Source organism: Orycteropus afer, unplaced genomic scaffold (assembly GCF_000298275.1).
Source record: "Orycteropus afer afer isolate SDZICR_OR568_19922 unplaced genomic scaffold, OryAfe1.0 scaffold00005, whole genome shotgun sequence".
In the NCBI taxonomy this organism is placed as follows: domain Eukaryota; kingdom Metazoa; phylum Chordata; class Mammalia; order Tubulidentata; family Orycteropodidae; genus Orycteropus; species Orycteropus afer.
The window spans coordinates 27,851,667-27,868,838 of NW_006921592.1; the positions used below are offsets into that span (position 1 = coordinate 27,851,667).

Genomic DNA, 17,172 nt, shown 5'->3' on the forward strand with positions numbered 1-17,172 from the left:
GACTAAGATCTTAAAAGCTTGCAAGCTGCCATCTAGATGCAACGATGGGTCTCTCCTCGTCCAGAGCAAAGAAGAATGAAGAAAACCAAACATTCATGAAAACAATTTGTCCTAGCGACTGGTACACCATTTTATCTGTAGCCTAAATGACTATGAGACCAGAAGAAATAGATGGTGCTCCGCTACTACTGTCAACCACTTGGAAGAGGATCTTTGTAGGAGATCCTGGATAGACAGGGAGAACAATGTAGAACAAAACTCAAAATCATTTGGGGAAAAAAAAAAAGTGGGAAACAGGTTTGCTGGCCTGATGGAGCCTGGTGGAACCACTGAAACCATGGCCCCTCACTTCCCTTCAGGTCTGGAATTGAATGCATACCTGTGGCTTCCAGCCAAACAATAGACAGGCATATCAGTTGAGCATTTACCTGAGGTAGATACACTCCTTTAAGAGAACAAGCATGCGAGAAAAAAGGGCTGCTCAGGCACAGGGAGACAGCTCAGGGAGTAGGAGTGCATGGAGGGATGGTCACAGGGAAGAGGTAGCTATCGGGAAGAAGTGGGAGGGGAGATGTTGCTTTGTGCTAAATTGTGGTCAATGTCATGAGACAAAGTGTAAGCGAACTGCTGTATGGAAAGTGTATTTGCTCTGTAAATTTTCACCCAAATCACAATAATAAATAAATAAATTAAAAAATAATGGGCATATTTATTTGAAAACTTAGAAAATAATTAAAGATGAATACCAATAAAGTACTTCTTACTTTAGAGTTACTTTTCCAGTCCAAGTATGTTAAAGTATGACTATACTTCATTTTAGGAACATACAATGCACTTACAGTTTTTTAATAAGTAAAAAAAATAAAATAAACCTCCCATATTTATCTCTACTCATCAATTGTTGTAATACACTAAGTATACATTGAACTTATAAAGTGACTCAAATGATTAGAGAAAGTTCACCAAGTATTTTCCTAGGGCCTAATTTGTTAACAAGAGGATTATCACCACTGACTTTGTAGATTAGAGATAGAATCAAGGTCTTGCTAATAGATATACTGACTGTGTACAGTCCAAAGTCCAAGATGAGTTCCCAGCCCAGTGAGTCATGCATCCAGTTTCACCACACTCTCTGATCCTCCCCATCTCTGCTAGTCCCAGTCAAACAGGAAAAATGACCCATCAAATTACTCCTTCCAACAAGAGAAGTTAATACTTTGCTCTAATTCATCAATCAAACCCAACTTGGAAATTTATATTGCTGACTAGCACACCTAATTACATAAATTGCTTCTTTATTGTATTTGGTTCACAAACTAAAGTGGATTCAGCCATGGTTAAAAGTATCATTTGGAAAGAGTTCATTCTGATTCCAGTGAACACAGAACAGGTCATTGTTAGTAGTGAAGAGTTCACCCTTTGTCTACAGTATTTTTGTCTTTTTCTTACTGATTACAGTAAGTGTTTGTTCCATATCTTTTGGTATCTCTTGTTATACAGTAGTTTAAATTAGAATGCAGTCAAGTTTTTCACTTTATGACTATCTTCTTATAGAAGGCCTTCTTTTATGGTTATAAATACATTGTTTTTTCAAATATAATTTTTCTTATAAAACCAAAAGAAAAAACTCACTGCCATCGAGTTGATTCCAACTCATAGTGACCTCCATTGGTTTTCTGAGGCTGAAAATCTTTACAGAAGTAGATCAACTCATCTTTCTTCCACAGAGTGGCTGGAGGGTTTGAACCACTGACTTTCTGGTTAGCAGCCAAATGCTTTATCCACTACACCATCAGAGCTATATGTTTAGTTCTTTGAGCCATCCATAATTTCAGTGACTAACCACTTCTCAGAAGGAAGGTTGGGCAATCCTACATCTGTAGTGATACTGCCTCGGAAACCCAAGGAGGGGTCGCTATGAGTTTGGGCCGACTCAATGGCACATAACAACAACAACAACAGTAACTAATTGGGAGCTCTGGTGGCATAGCGCCTAAGGCATTTGACTGCTAACCAGAAGGCTGGCAGTTCAAACCCACCAGCCACTTCTTGGAAGTAAGATTGGGCAATCTACTTCTGTAGAGATACCACCTCGGAAACACAAGGAGCTCTAAAGAACTTAAAGAAACTTCTGTTTGAAATCTTAGGAGCCTAATCAAATGGAAAAGTCTAGACTTGGATATTCTAGCACCTGCAAACCAGAAAGTGAACATGATATTCTCCTAGGACACCAGGATTTCACAAATCCAAGTATAAGTTAGGTCATTTATAGTTTCTAAGATACAAGTAATAGGATATGGGTTTCATATGTGAAGGACAAAAACACAAACACAGTTTCTTATACATAAATAACATAATTAAGATTATCAAGGAAAGCCAGATTGCCTGATGTATGGAAATACTTCACCCTGGAGTCTTATGTGTAACATGAGGACAATAGTAGTCCTTTCTTCTCTAAGGGCTGCTATGAGAATGCAATGAGACAGTGCATGTACAGTGCTTCAAACAATGCCTGACACAGTAAGTCCTCAATAAATATTAGCTATTATTTTTTATTATTCTTACATGAGAAAGTATAATAATTCTGCATGATGAGTCACTACAGGCAGGTGGCCACTTCTGAATGCACCATGCTATAAGTCAATGATTTGGATCTGAGAACAGGTTATATCCCTATTGAAACATTGTTAAAAATAATTAACATGATACAATCAGTCTATATGACTCAAAGCACCAAAATTTAGTTCCTGGTGACTACTACATTCATAACATTGTTCCTATGGCAAAATACACTTGAGTTTCATGAAGTGTTGTAGGAGTTTCTAGATCTCTATTTCTGGAAATAAATATGTATTTGAAGCAACAGAATTTCAGAACCAATAAACCCTAGTGATTTAAAAAAAAATAAAAAACTCATTTCTATGATAATGAAATGGGGCAAACCAACAGGACCACCTCATTATGAGTTCATAATTATATTTTGTTTTGTGTAATATTGCTGACACAAAATTGGTTTAAAATCAATTGATGAAGAAAAAATAATAGATATCCTGACCTGCTCATTATTACCAGAGAGCTGTCAGGTGCTTGATCTGTCTTCCAATAGTGAAGGTCCAGGATCACAGATAGCCAATATTCCAAATGTAATTAACCCCACTCAGAGAGCTCTTCATCAAAACTGGTGTTTCTTGGTTGTTTTGGATAGAAATACATGCCAGTCAATGCCTGTTTACCCCTGGGGATGTGACCACTAAGCCACTCCAATGTTCCCTCACACTCTGACTAGGACTGTACAAAAGAGAAAATATAGCTTTGAGAAAGAACCAAGAGCCCCAACATCTAGATCTACTCTGGTTGGCCCCGTGAGTCTGTAAGCATCCACAGCCTTTCAAATCCATTCACTCCCCTAAAAGGCTTACAGACTGGTTTAACTTTCAATCCAAGTGCACCAGCACAGGCATGCTGTTTGTTAAATAGTGAAGTACTGTCATGTCTGAGAGTAAACGAAGGCCACAGAGGACCCTTGACAACCCTCCGCCTCATCCAGCAACAAACAATGCCTGGGGAGTCTCCTGTTAGTTACTAAACCAAGCTTTTGTCCCTCATGCATAGTTTCCCATATGAACTCAAACATCTTCCTAAGAAAAAGAAAACATTCTTAGAAGTGGTATAGCTGACAACATCCTGAAGAAATCAGGCCTGGAAGGGCCCAACACACTCAAGGTGGCCATCGCCAAAGTTAACGGGATGAATAGTCATACTTTATATGAGATTAGGCCTCTTGTCCCTTCAGCTGAGCCTAGTCTGAGCCTAGCATCTTATTACTAACTTAGTATTTAATTTGTTTCTCACAAGTAAGCAGTAGATAAGGTAAACAGAGCAAATACTAAAAGGAAAATACTTTCTGAAAATTCAAATGTAGACCCTGGAGGATTTAGAGGCAAAATGATATGGGGTCTGGGATTTGTGTCAAAATTAGTCAGCCCTCCTTCAAATAAATAAGTAAACAAATAAGTGAGTAGACAAGGATAGATGGAACAAGAATGCCAATATTTCTTACCTGTTAAAGCACAATGATGGGTGCTTGGTAGTTAATTAAATTATTCTCTCTATTTTGTGTATGTTTCAAAATGTCCATAATAAAAAGGTATTTCTTTTATGGGCGGGTGGGTAGATGGACTGATGGATGGGTGAATAAAAGAATGAATGAATAAATCCATTTAAAAACTATCAAAAGCCCCTTCTAGGCTAAGTAGATTTCCCAGGATCACCACATCAGCAAAGGCATATACTGGGACTCGGACTCAGATGGTTAGTGTTGTTTTCCAAAAAATTTGAAGTCAGGAGTTCTTATTGCTACTTCTAGCTACCTCTCATGTCTCTAGAGGCCTCTGTCCATGAAGAGATCCAGCCCAAGATTTTATGGGGGATAGCAAACATTTTGCTTTCACGTACCCTCCTGGTAACCTCAGTTACGTCTACACATTTTATTTCAGTGAATATCAAAGGTTAAATATTAAAGTTTAAAAAGATTGCTAAGAATGTCAGGACTGTCACCAGCTCACCTGCTGAAGGTCTCCTGTGGAGACACTAATAATAAGTGTTGGGATGATCATAAAGCAGGCATTGTAGAAAAGCACTCCGTATTTCCCCAGTTCCTACAAAGACAAAGAAAACCCCCCGTGCAATTTTAGAACTGTTGTTGTTGTTGTTGTTTGCCGTCAAGTCGGCCCCGACTCATAGCGACCCCTCCTTGGGTTTCCGAGGTAGTATCACTACGGAAGTAGGATTGCCTAACCTTCCTTCCGAAATTTTAGAACTAGGAAGCATCAAATTTCCTGGGGCCATTTATACACCTCCGTATTTATGCAGCATTAGAATATGCATTCTGGCAACTGAGATGCTGCTGTATCAGAATATTCTGAGGAAATCTCTGACACAAAATGCTTCATTTCAAGCGTACGTAATTTCAAAATAAACCTTCTTTTCCACTAAAGTTACAGAAAAGATGGATGGAGAAGGATGGCCTCCAAGGTTCCAAGCATCCCTCATTGTGTGTTTTTAAAAAGCCACATTATTCAAAATGGAACAAAATAAAGACATTAAAAAGTTAATATAAATGGAAGTCTTTATAAATAGCGGTTGTTTCCACTAAAGAGTAGCAGGTTTAAAACAACGGGTATCTCATTTTGCAATCTTGCACATACTGACTTTTCATTAAAATGGCTACTTCCCTTCTCTACCACTTTCAATAAAGGAGGACATATTGTGATTGTCAAAAGGCAACAAACCAATTTTGTAAAACTGCCACCATCACCAAACAACTGCCACAGAGAAAAAAGCAGTGCAAATAAAAGCAGCTCATAGAAATAGCCCTCACTCAATACAAATAAGATCTTGGAACAAAGAAACATATGCCCTGGCTCACCCTCTCAAGCCTCTGGTAACCACTAGGTTGAGGGTGAGAGCTAGGGGCCTCCAGAGGAAATCAGCCCCATTAAATTCAGGCTCTGGAAAGGAAAGCTCACCACCCACCAAACCCTAACAATCTGGAGAGAGAGCAAAGCCAGAAAGTTATTGCTGGGCAGGACCTTACAAATTATCCATTCCAATTATCTCATTCCATAGATGAGGAAATGGAGTGTTAGAGATGTCAAGGTCCAAAGTCACAACAGCCAGTAAGTGGCAAAACATGTGTCTATAACCCACACCTCCAGACTTTCAAACTAGAATTGCTCTCAGAATACTACTACCCTTGATTTCCCCTTGGTCACTGAAGATCATGGTTAAAAAAAGAAATTATTTCAATTTTAAGAATAGTTACTTCCTAGCTGTCACGAGAGGCTGGGGAGAGGAGGGAACTGGGAACTATTGCTTTATGTCTACAAAAATTCTGTTGGGGTTGATGGAAAAGTTTTGTAAATAAATAATGGCAATGAAGGCAATAAAAAAAAATGACTGCCTTTCAAAAGAAAGAATGCCTTTTTTTTATATATTCTGACTATCTAAAATAGTAGTACCTTTTCCCTTCTAATCTAATTTTCACCTCAAAACTTTGCAAGATTAGGAGTAACAAGAATTTATACAATTTATTTAAACATTAGTAATTTATAGATACTGTTACATAAATTAAATTGCATGCCAACTTTACATGATTTGTTTTCATGTAATGTCAGAGGCCAGATTATAAGTGTAAAAGCCATACAGTGTGAGTTTGGTACCTTGGGGTCCATTTTCTGTTTGGTATAAACTCCATTCGCGGCTGTGAAGATATCATTCAGGAACACAAAAATATAGCCTTCCAAGTTAAAAGCAAGGTCAGAACTGGTAAGGAGAACACAAAAGAAGGAAAGATAATTTAGAAACTACCCAACCTTGAAGCCTGCCTGTTTTATTTTTGCCTAATCAAAGCCATTTGTGATGCTAGCAACTATCTTTTCCATGACACTTTTTCATACTTGGCCTACTCTCTTTAGTAATGAATGGTTAATTCCTGTGCTTTGCCTCCAGACATAAACAAAATCAGATGGATCAGGTGGCTTCAACTTATTCATAAATGGCTTAAAGCCAGAGGGACATTAACCATCTTCCATTAACTGCAAAGCCCTTTCTTTTGCTAACTGATAAATTGGTATCATAATTGGTGAGCACTGACTTTTCTAAGGGGAGTGAGTTTTCCAACTCGCCCAGTGTCTGTGCTTATTGTAGTAAACAGAGGCATCCCCAGGGTACAGCCAATGTGGGGACAGCTGTGAGAGTGGGCAGCTGGGTAGTGGCTGGTGGGGAAGAATCTAATGAGGAAATGACACTTCCATCTGGTGCCCAGTCACACCATCTACCCCTGTCCATCAAAAAGGTAAGATGGGCATTTATTCCTTCCTCTGTATAACTCCTTAAAGACTCCCTTCTTCTCTTTCTTTGGAGACATCTCTTTAATTTCCATTTTAAATAAATAACATCAGTATAAAAATGTTTGGGAGATATGGCACAAGAAGGAGAGAGAACAATAGCTGAGCAATTGTGTGATTCACCCACCTGCACTTAATCCTTTCGCACAGTACCAGACCCATGTCATAATTCATAAGTATATATTCAAATAAGATTATTTCTAATCAAAGAAAAAGAAAGGTATATATAGATATAGTGTAAGATTAAATGATGGTAGGATTCTTGCCTTCCATGCAGGAGACCCAAGGAGCTCTGGTGGCATAGTGCATAAGGCACTTGACTGCTAACCAGAAGGCTGGCGGTTCAAACCCACCAGCCACTCCTCAGAAGGAAGGTTGGGCAATCTGCTTGCATAGTGACACCGCCTTGGAAACCCAAGGAAGGGTCACTATTAGTCGAATCCAACTCAACAGCAATGAGTATGGTTTTGGAGTTTTATGCAGGGGACCCGGATTTGGTTCCAGGCCAGTACACCATATGAGAAGCTACCACCTCATCTGTCAGTGGAGGCTTGTATGTGCTGTGATGCTGAGCAGATTTAAATGGTACTTTCAGACTAAGATAAACTAGAAAGAAAGGCCTGGCTACCTACTTCAGAAAACCAGCTAATGGAAACCTATGGATTACAATTGTCTAACAACACAACCAGTCATGGGGATGGCTTATGACTGAGCAGTGTTTTGTTCCATTGTGCATGGGGTTCCCATAAGTCTGGGTGACTCTACAGCAGCTAACAACAACAACAAAGAGGCCAAATGTTGACTAAGACTCTTGCCACTCTCACAACACAAGAATGTTTCCTCAAGGACCTGTGAGCCATCTCTTGGAAATGGAAATGTATCATAGATATGGCCCTATCTCCCAGTTTCCAAGGACAGGCTGAGCGTAACTTCAGCTGTCACCTGAATCCTGACTGTAAAACCTACCTCCACTCATAAAGATATGAGAAAGTTAACAATCTGATCTTGAAAACATAAATGTGTAGGTTGTATTCACTTAGCTATATAAAACAATATAATTTCTGTCTTTGCAATCTCTTTAGCAAATTGCTTCTGATAGCATTCTAGTTTAAAGCTTGCTCAATATTAAATTGTTTTCTTTGTTGTCTTTGAGGAGAAGTTTTCTGGGTTGGGAGCAGATTTTGTTTTTAATTATAATTCTCCAACAATAGATACAAAAATTAATCAAAATTTGCACTCAAAGTGAATTGGACTTTGCCTGATGTTTTTACCAGTATTATCCACAAATATATTCATGAGAATATTAATTAATTTGAGATTCACTATAAATCAGAATTTTCTGGTTCAATCACAAAAACTGGGAACAGGAAAAGGGAAAATTGGGAGAGGGGAAGGGAGAGTCACTGGCTGGGGCACTGAGTTTCTGTTAAGAATGATGAGAAAATTGGGGAAGGACAGTGGTGATGGTTGCACACATGATCAAAGTAATTAATGTGCATGTACTGAATCTTGAATGCAAAAAATATTGAAATGGCAACTGTTTTGTTATATATATTTGTACCACAATTAGAAAGATAGGAAGGAAGGAAGAGAGGGAGGGAGAGAGGAAGAAAGGAAGGATGACCAGGCTTCCAAAGGAATGGGAAGAAGGGGTTGCTCACTTCTTCAGAGAGCCTGAGGGAAATTCTTAGGTCTCCCATTCTAGGGGCCAAGGGTTCTCAGAGGGATGTTTCTACTCCCTGAAGCCTTGTCAGCTGTCAGCAGTTTTACTCATAATTTGCCCAGGACAGTAAAACACAGATACTTGAGAATTGATTTGTTTTATAAATTAGAGCAGATTCATGGTAATCCTTGTAGTCATCATTAGAGCTGTTCACAGCCATTCAGTCTTTTCTGGCCACATGGTAGGACTGCACTCTCCCACCCCTTTGAATGCTAAAAATGGCCATGTGATTTGCTTTGGTGAATAAAATACAAGAGGAAACAACATAGTTACTTCTGGACCAATGCTTTATGAACCAGTATACAATTCCCAGCATTCCCTTTCCTGCCTAGATGACTGAGGATGTCCCTTTTGAGGTAGACTCCATGAGAAAGTCTGAGCAATACAAGATGGATCCTGCTCACAAAGGACTCTGAGAGAGTACTTTACTGAGCAAGTAATTTGATCCACGGGAAAAATTCACCAAACACTTGACTTCATGATAACATCAGTTGAAACACATTAACTAATACAAAAACAATACTACCCATCATTTTTTCTGGCTCCTCTGCACATATTCTTACACATAAACACTAGGTACATAAACACCCACCCCTCACTACTGTGTGCAGACCTCTGCCTGGATGACTCAGTGCTGTCTGTCACAGGAATCTTGGCACCGATCTCTGTAAGCTTTCTGATAAAAGCTAGATATCATCAACCTGGTTTTTTCCTTCTCTTTTTCTAGAATCTAACCTATGCCCCTCATAGCCCCACTTGCACTGCTCCAGTGGGTGCAATATCCCATCAGCCTGATCTCTGAGTAATTGCAATAAGCAGAGTCCTCCCTCAAGCATTAATCCCCAACAGTTTGCCTGCCTAAAGTATGCAGAATAAATTTGGTATGTTTGACCAATGAAATGTAGGGATTATTTGTTACCACAGCATAAACTGGTTCATCTGACCATTATATTTTGATGAGCTAATTTGAGGGAAAGGAGAAAAGGAAGGGTCATGGCTGGCTAGCAGCTAAGAACTATGAAGGTTACCACAGGAATATCATCCATTCTGAGTGCTAGAGGAAGAGGAAGGTTGAGAATCACTATGCCAAGCTGGCTCTGGGGTGAGCTAGATGCTTTTGGAAACACTATTTACCCTCTCAGCTCATTAGAGTATTATTGTTACTGTTACCTGTCATTGAGTCAGCCCCTGACTCATGGTGACTCATGCACAAAGGAATAAAATACTGCCCAGTTCAATGCCATCCACATGATAGGTTGTGAATCAAACCATGTGATCCATAGGGTTTTAATTGGTTAATTTCAGTAGATCATCAGGCCTTTCTTCCTAAATTATCTTAGTCCATAAGCTCCACTGAAACCTGTTCCATACCATCTGCAAGCCTCCACTGACAAACAGGTGGTAATTGTTCTTAAGGTGCCTTGGCCAGAAATCAAACCTGGGTCTCATACATGAAGGCAGGAATTCTACCACTGAATCACAATGCTCCCAGGCTGTTACTATACTGAATATGAGCTGAAGTTCTATTCACTGGTCCTGAAAATGTGCCACATCCACATGATCTGAAGGGTAAGTGCCATTCCCCTCCAAAGACTTATGAGCATTTTCATAAACCATTTTTGGTAACGGTCTTCTAATTGCACTCTAAAAAGAGAATGACTGCCCAGGTGAAACCCCAGGGCACTCTGAGGGAGTATAGTGCCTTCAACAGACCTTCTCCCTTTCAGCTATTTTACCCGTATGATTTCATCTGAATAAAACTGTTCGCACAGTGAGTGCTGTTATATAACATCTACACTGGCATTATATTCAAGGGATGAAATCTACTATGGAAACCAAAGAGGCTAGCTTCCAAGGGAGCTGAACTTAGCCTAGTACTGAAAAGGAGAAAGGTACAGATGAAAAAGTAACTAATAATCCTTGGTCTAAACAAGGGACTAAAAACATTTATAATAATTATTCTCATTATCATTGCTGCTATTTATCAAGATTGAAGAAGAACTAATGCATTTGAATAATTGTGTTGGTGAAGAAGATTGCATATGGACTGTCAGAAGAACAAAGAAAATTGTCTTGGAAGAAGTACAGCCAGAAGGCTCCTTAGAAATGAGGATGGCAAGACTTGTTCTCACTTACTTTGGAAATGTTGTCAGGAGGGACCAGTCCCTGGAGAAGGACAACGTGCTTGATAAAGTGAAAAAGAGGAAGACTCTCAACAAAGTGGATTGCCACAGTAGCTGCAAAAATGGGTTCAAACAGCAACTATTGTGAGGATGGTACAGGACCAGGCAGTGTTTCATTCTACTGTACATAGAGGGTTGCTATGAGTCAGAACCAATTTGACAGCAGGTAGCGTAGTGCCTAAGGCACTTGACTGCTAACCAGAAGGCTGGCGGTTCAAACCCACCAGCCACTCCTCAGAAGGCAGATGAGGCAATCTACTTCCATAGTGATACTGCCTCAGAAACCCAAGGAGGGGTCGCTATGAGTCGGGTCTGACTCGATGGCACATAATAACAACAATAACAACTGTTTATGACTGGAAACCCAAGGAGGGGTTGCTATGAGTCGGGCCGACTCAACGGCACTTAACAACAACAACAACATGACCATCTAAAGTGATCCCTGGGAGCACAATGCTTAAATACTCAGCTGCTTACTGAAAGGCCAGTGGTTAAAACCCACCAGTGGCTGCCCAATCTTCCTTCAGAGGAGTGGCTGTTGGGTTTGAACTGCCAACCTTCTGGTTAGCAGTCAAGTGCCTTAGGCACTATGCCACCAGAGCTCCCAGAGAGAGGATAGAGAGAGTGGCTACACAGGAAAAAAGACCTGACAATTTGCTCCTGTAAAGATTAAAACCTAAGAAACCCTATGGGGCATGTCATACAGGGTTTCTAGGAGTCAGAATCAACATGATGATACACAACAACAAATGTGCTATTAAGGTCCCTGGGTTTGCACTTGACTAGATGGCATATAACAACAACAGTAACCCAAGGTTGACAATTCAAACTCATCCAGTGCCACAGAAGAAAAGCCTCGTGATATGATTCTAGAAAGATTACAGCTAAGAAAACCCTATGGAACAGTTCTACTTAGTAACACATAGGGTTTCCAGGAGGCAGAATCAACTCAATGGCAATGAGTTTAATGTGTTAAAGGAGTCCCTGGACAGTGGAAATGATTAACATGCTCTGTCGCTAACTGAAAATTTGGAGGTTGAGTCCAACCAGAGGTGCCGTGGAAGAAATGCAGGAGCTACTTCCAAAAAATCAGCCATTGAAAACCCTAGGGAACGGATTTCTACTCTGATACCATGAGGTTGCCATGAGTCAGAATTGACTCAACAGCAATTGGTTTCATTTGATTTAATGTACAATATTTTTTAACCTTTTCATTTTGCTTATTGTCTGTCTCCCTCAACTAGAATGTAAGTTCCACAAAGGCAAGGATTTTTGTTCTTTTATTAACTGGTGGATTCCCGATGTCTTGAATAATGTCAGGGAGATAACAATACGCTTTTGTTAAACTTGGTCATGCACAATTGTGCATGTGTCAACTTCAGTAGGCTACAATTCTCAGTGGTTTGGCAGACATTGGACTGGTTGCTCTTCCATAATGTAACATAATGTAATCATCCCATATTTTGTGTTGTGATATAAGAAGCCAATCAATTGAAAGCCAGTCAGTTGAAAAGTAATCAGTGATCTACACACAATATATTGGGATGTTTTGGCAAAGTTCATTCTCTCTGGATCATGCATCAAACTCCTCATCCTCTGACCTCTGGTTCTTGGAATGTAAACCAGCAGCCTACTATCTGACCTGTCAATTTTGGGATTTGTCAGTTCCCACAGCTCCATGAGCAAACAACCCACCATCTGACCTGCTGATTTTGGGTTTGTCAGCCCCTACAACAATACAAATCAGGAGAAGCCCCCAGCCTGACTCCTGACCCATGGATTTGGGAATTACCAGTCTCTACAATTGTGTGAGCCATTTCTTTGAAATAAATCTCCCTCTCTCTCATACATTATCTATACATTATTATATACAGATAATGTATGAGAGAGAGGGAGATTTATTTCAAGAAATATATATATATATATATACATGGAGCTCTTGTGGTGCAGTGGCTAAGGCATTTGGCTGCTATCCAAAAAGTCAGTGGTTCAAAACCACCAGCCACTCCACAGGAGAAAAATAAGGCACTCTGCTTCTGTAAAGATTTACAGCCTTGCAAACCCTACAAGGCAGTTCTACTCTGTCCTGTAGAGTCACTATGAGTCAGAACAACTCAGTGGCAGTAGGTTTTGGTCATATACATGCATACATACATACACACACACACACACACACATATTTCACACACACACACACATACTGGTTTTGTTCCTCTAGAGATCTCAGCCTAAAACAACAATTATAAACCCTTATTTTTTTTAATTCTCACAATCATCCTATGCAATAGATGCTATTTTAATCTCCATTCTACAATTAGAAAAACTGAGGCAGAGGGTGATTAAATAGCCTGTCCCTGGTTATACAGCTAGTTTGTAAGGAGAACTAGGATAATAACCCAGGCATACTGGCTCCAGAGTCTACTCTTACTTAGTTTGCAATTAGTGATCCAGAATCTTTGGGCCTAAAAGAGTCAATGCAACCTGTTTTACTAAAACCCTTCCAACATTTTCTTTCTTCCTTTCATTCAAGTAGGTTTATTTTCTATTATCATCTTCACTTTGCAGATGAGGAAACTGAGGCACAGATAGGCTGAGAAATTTCTCCAACATCACACAGCTGATAAGGGGTGGAGCTACATTTTAAATACAGGGAATCTGACTTCACATATGCTGTTAACCACCATGCTATACAAGACAAGAGGAATCTGAGTACCTCATTTCAGGTGCAAACTTGGAGTTCTTACTCTTGGGGTGTTACATATTAACAAAAAAGGTAGTACAGTAGTATACACTGGTATGGGATCATATGCCAAACATACAAATATATTTAATATATTTATTAGTATTCTACCATTGGAAATACTGACTATTGACTTCTAAGGCATCACAGAATGCTAAAACAAACCAGCACACAAGAATTCTATAAATCTGCTATTATTTTTTAGTCAGCTGCCTAAGAACTTTTCAAGTGAAAATTTTATTTTTAAATAAAAAAAAAAAAACCTTCAGTAATAAAAGTAAGGAGCTCACTCCCTTTTATAAAGAAAAATTGTATTAACATCTCATAATTTGAGCATCCTTGGGTGGTATAAACAGTTAACACCCTCAGCTGCTGGCTGGGATTCAAGTCCATCCAGAGACACCTTAGAAGAAAGGCCTGATGAGATCTATTTCTGAAAAATCAGCCACTGAAAAAAACCTGAGAAGAGTTCTACTCTGACACACATGAGGCCACCAAGAGTCAGAGTCAACTTGACAGGAACTTGTTTAGTTTTGATTTAATGCACTATATATTCTCAGAAACATTTTGGCCAATTTGGAACCCAGTTTGACTTTCCCAGGAGCACAGGAGGATTCCACTAACTTCAACAGATTTGTCTTTTGGCTGCTCAATTCAATTGCAGCCAGATGGAAAACGGAAAAACGGAGGATGGGGCTGGGCCTATTGTCAAAGACACAAAGAAGTCATTGAGCAGAAACAGTCCACAGTCTTACCCAGCTGCTATAAAAGCACCAAGAATGATGGCAAAGACACTGACAATGATGCTCAATGAATACTGTTTCCTGTTAAAAAAAAAAGAGAGAGAGAAAGGGGGAGGAGAAGAAATTAAAAGTAAGGATTATATTCAAAAGATAAACTGAAAATAGACATTGTTAACATTTTTATAGCCAAAATCTAAGGGATTTATATAGAGAAATGCTTTAGATAGGAAAAGCATTAAAATCATTTGGAAGTAGATTAGTAAATCAAACCAAATTTACTTTTTCCCTTAAGCAGTTTTCTTAATCTCATCCTAAACTGATTTCCCTGTTCTCAGTGGAAAAAACATTAGGCAAAATACAGAAGAGCTCCTACTGGTAGGTCCCGTTGTTTCTTACTTACCTAGAGCATCCAAAGACTTGGATAAATTTCAATGTGAGGGCTTAAAACACTGAGCCATCATCCAAATTTTGTTGTTGCTAAGTAATCTTTACAGCAAAATCAAGAATCATCTTTTCAGATGTCAGCCTGAGTATCCTAATGAGAAGTTATTATACCAAGATTATAAAAATTCATGTAGTCTGATGTCACATTATAATCAATACATGAGAATCAGTTTCTCTGATTTCCTGTACTCCTACATGTGTATATACATGGATAATTTCTTCCTCTGTTTTTTTTTTCCTTCTTCTTCTTTTCTTTCGTATTTTATTTTGTCTAACTATTTATCTAAAATAAAATTGCAATTAAATACCACTCATCAAATTTTCACACAGAATATTCAGGGAAATGAATAAATAGACAAAAACAGTTAATACGGTTATTCATTCATAACATAATTTTCAGTTGTTTTATTATCCTATTTTGTTACATGAATTTTACAATTTTTCTATAATAAATATAAAGTGTGTTTGTAATAAGAAGTAAATATTTAAAAGAAAAAAAAAGAGAAGAGAAAAATCAATTTTAAAAAATCTCAGGCAATCACCTGAACAGGCAACTGTTTCCACATGAAAAAACTATTTGTGCTTAAGTTATTGCAACTAACAATTCAAATCAACTATTTGGAGAGATGACTAGATAGCAAGAGTTCCCCAAGTTAAGTAATGAGAGGAAGAATCAAGGAAAAGCACAAAATCACCCGAGTATGATGGTTTCCAGGAGTAAAGTCAGTGGAATGGTAAACTTCCTGAGCACAGTAAACATCGGCAAGCTGTCAGGGAAAGATTCAAGTGTAACATTAGGCACCAAGTTTTTGAGTTTTTTTGTCCCCATGTTTTACATTTTCAATTAAGTCCATTAATTATCCAAATTAAATATAAAGAATTAACCTTAATTCTGACATAGACCATTAATTAACCATATGAAATAATAAAATAAATGCATAGTAAATAATTTTATATCAGTTTCACTTCTTAGCAATTTAAAACATCATATTACCCAACTGCTGCAAAGATTGTGCTAAAATTAGTACACATGAACATAACTGGTGGCAATGTGAACCAATACAAGTTGGGACTATGTATCACCAGTCATTAAATAGTCTCAATCTTGGGCCTAATTATTCCTTGTTAGAAAATTAATCCTAAGGTAATAATCCAAAAGAAGGGAAAAAACCATGTGTGCAAAAGTAATAACAGCCAGGGCAATTAGGCAAGGGGGAATAAAAAAAAAAAAAAAGAAGGAAGGCATCCAGTTTAGAAAGGAAGAGATAAAATGATCTCTATTTGCAAAAACATCACTCATATAGAAAATTCTAAGGAATCCACAAATATATGTATATCTATATTAGAGCTAATGAACAAGTCCAGCAAAGTTACAGGATAAAAAATCAACATAGAAAATCCATTGTATTTCTAAACATTAGCAGTAAGTAATCTAAAAGTGAAAGTAACAAAACAATCTCATTTATTTTACTAACAAAAATACTTGGAAATAAATTTAACGAAAGTATAAGACTTGTACACAGAAAACAACAAAATATTGTTAAAAAAATTTTTTAAAATACCTAAATAAATGGAAAGGCATCCCATGTTCATGGATCAGAAGACTTATGTTGTTAAGATGGAAACACTTCCCAATTAGATTTACAGATTAAGCACAATGTCTATCAAAATTTTAGCTGGCTTTTTTCCACAAAAGTTAACAAGCTAATGCTAAAAATTCATACGGAAACAAAAGGAATCCTGAAATACAAAACAATCATGAAAAATAATAACATTTCCTGATTTCAAATCTTCCTACAAAGCTAGAATAATCAAGATTATATAGTCTGGAAATAAAAATAGATAGACATAAAATCCTTGGAATAAAATTTAGAATCCAGAAATAAACCCTTACAATCATGGTCAATTGATTTTTCAAGGCTGCCAAGATAATGCCATGGGGAAACAATGGTCTTTTAATATATGATGTTGGAACAACAGCAAAAGTATGTTTGGATCCCTATTTCATACCATATACAAAAAGTTAACTTAAAATGGATCAAACACCTCAATGTTAAAGTTAAAATGGAAGAAAGCATAGGAATCAATCTTCACAATCTTGAGTTAGGCAAAGACTTCTTACATAGAATACTAAAAGCACAAACAACAAAAGAAAAAATAGGTAAATTGTACTTCATCAAAATTTATAACTTTTATGCCTCAAAGGAAACCATCAAGAAAGTGAAAAGTTGTCTATGGACAATTGATCTTTGACAAAGGCCCAAAGCCCATTAAATGGGGAAGGGATAGCCTCTTTAACAAATGGTGCTGGCAAAACTGGATATCCACCTATAGAAAAATGAAACAAGACCCATACCTCACACCATACACAAAAACTAACTCAAGCTGGATCAAAGACTTAAAGATAAAACCCAAAACTATAAAATTCATC

At 38.0% G+C, this 17,172-nt stretch overlaps 1 protein-coding gene across 1 annotated transcript in view; it reads right to left on the reverse strand.

Annotated features, from left to right (window-relative positions):
• SLC35D2 (solute carrier family 35 member D2) overlaps positions 1 to 17,172 on the reverse strand; it is a 90,803-nt gene that overhangs the window by 23,921 nt on the left and 49,710 nt on the right. Inside the window, exons 5-8 of the mRNA XM_007939202.2 lie at positions 15,437 to 15,508; positions 14,310 to 14,378; positions 6,222 to 6,324; positions 4,566 to 4,658 (exon numbers count right to left, since the gene is read on the reverse strand). Coding sequence (XP_007937393.1) covers positions 4,566 to 4,658; positions 6,222 to 6,324; positions 14,310 to 14,378; positions 15,437 to 15,508 — 337 coding nt within the window. The remainder of the gene's footprint in view (positions 1 to 4,565; positions 4,659 to 6,221; positions 6,325 to 14,309; positions 14,379 to 15,436; positions 15,509 to 17,172) is intronic.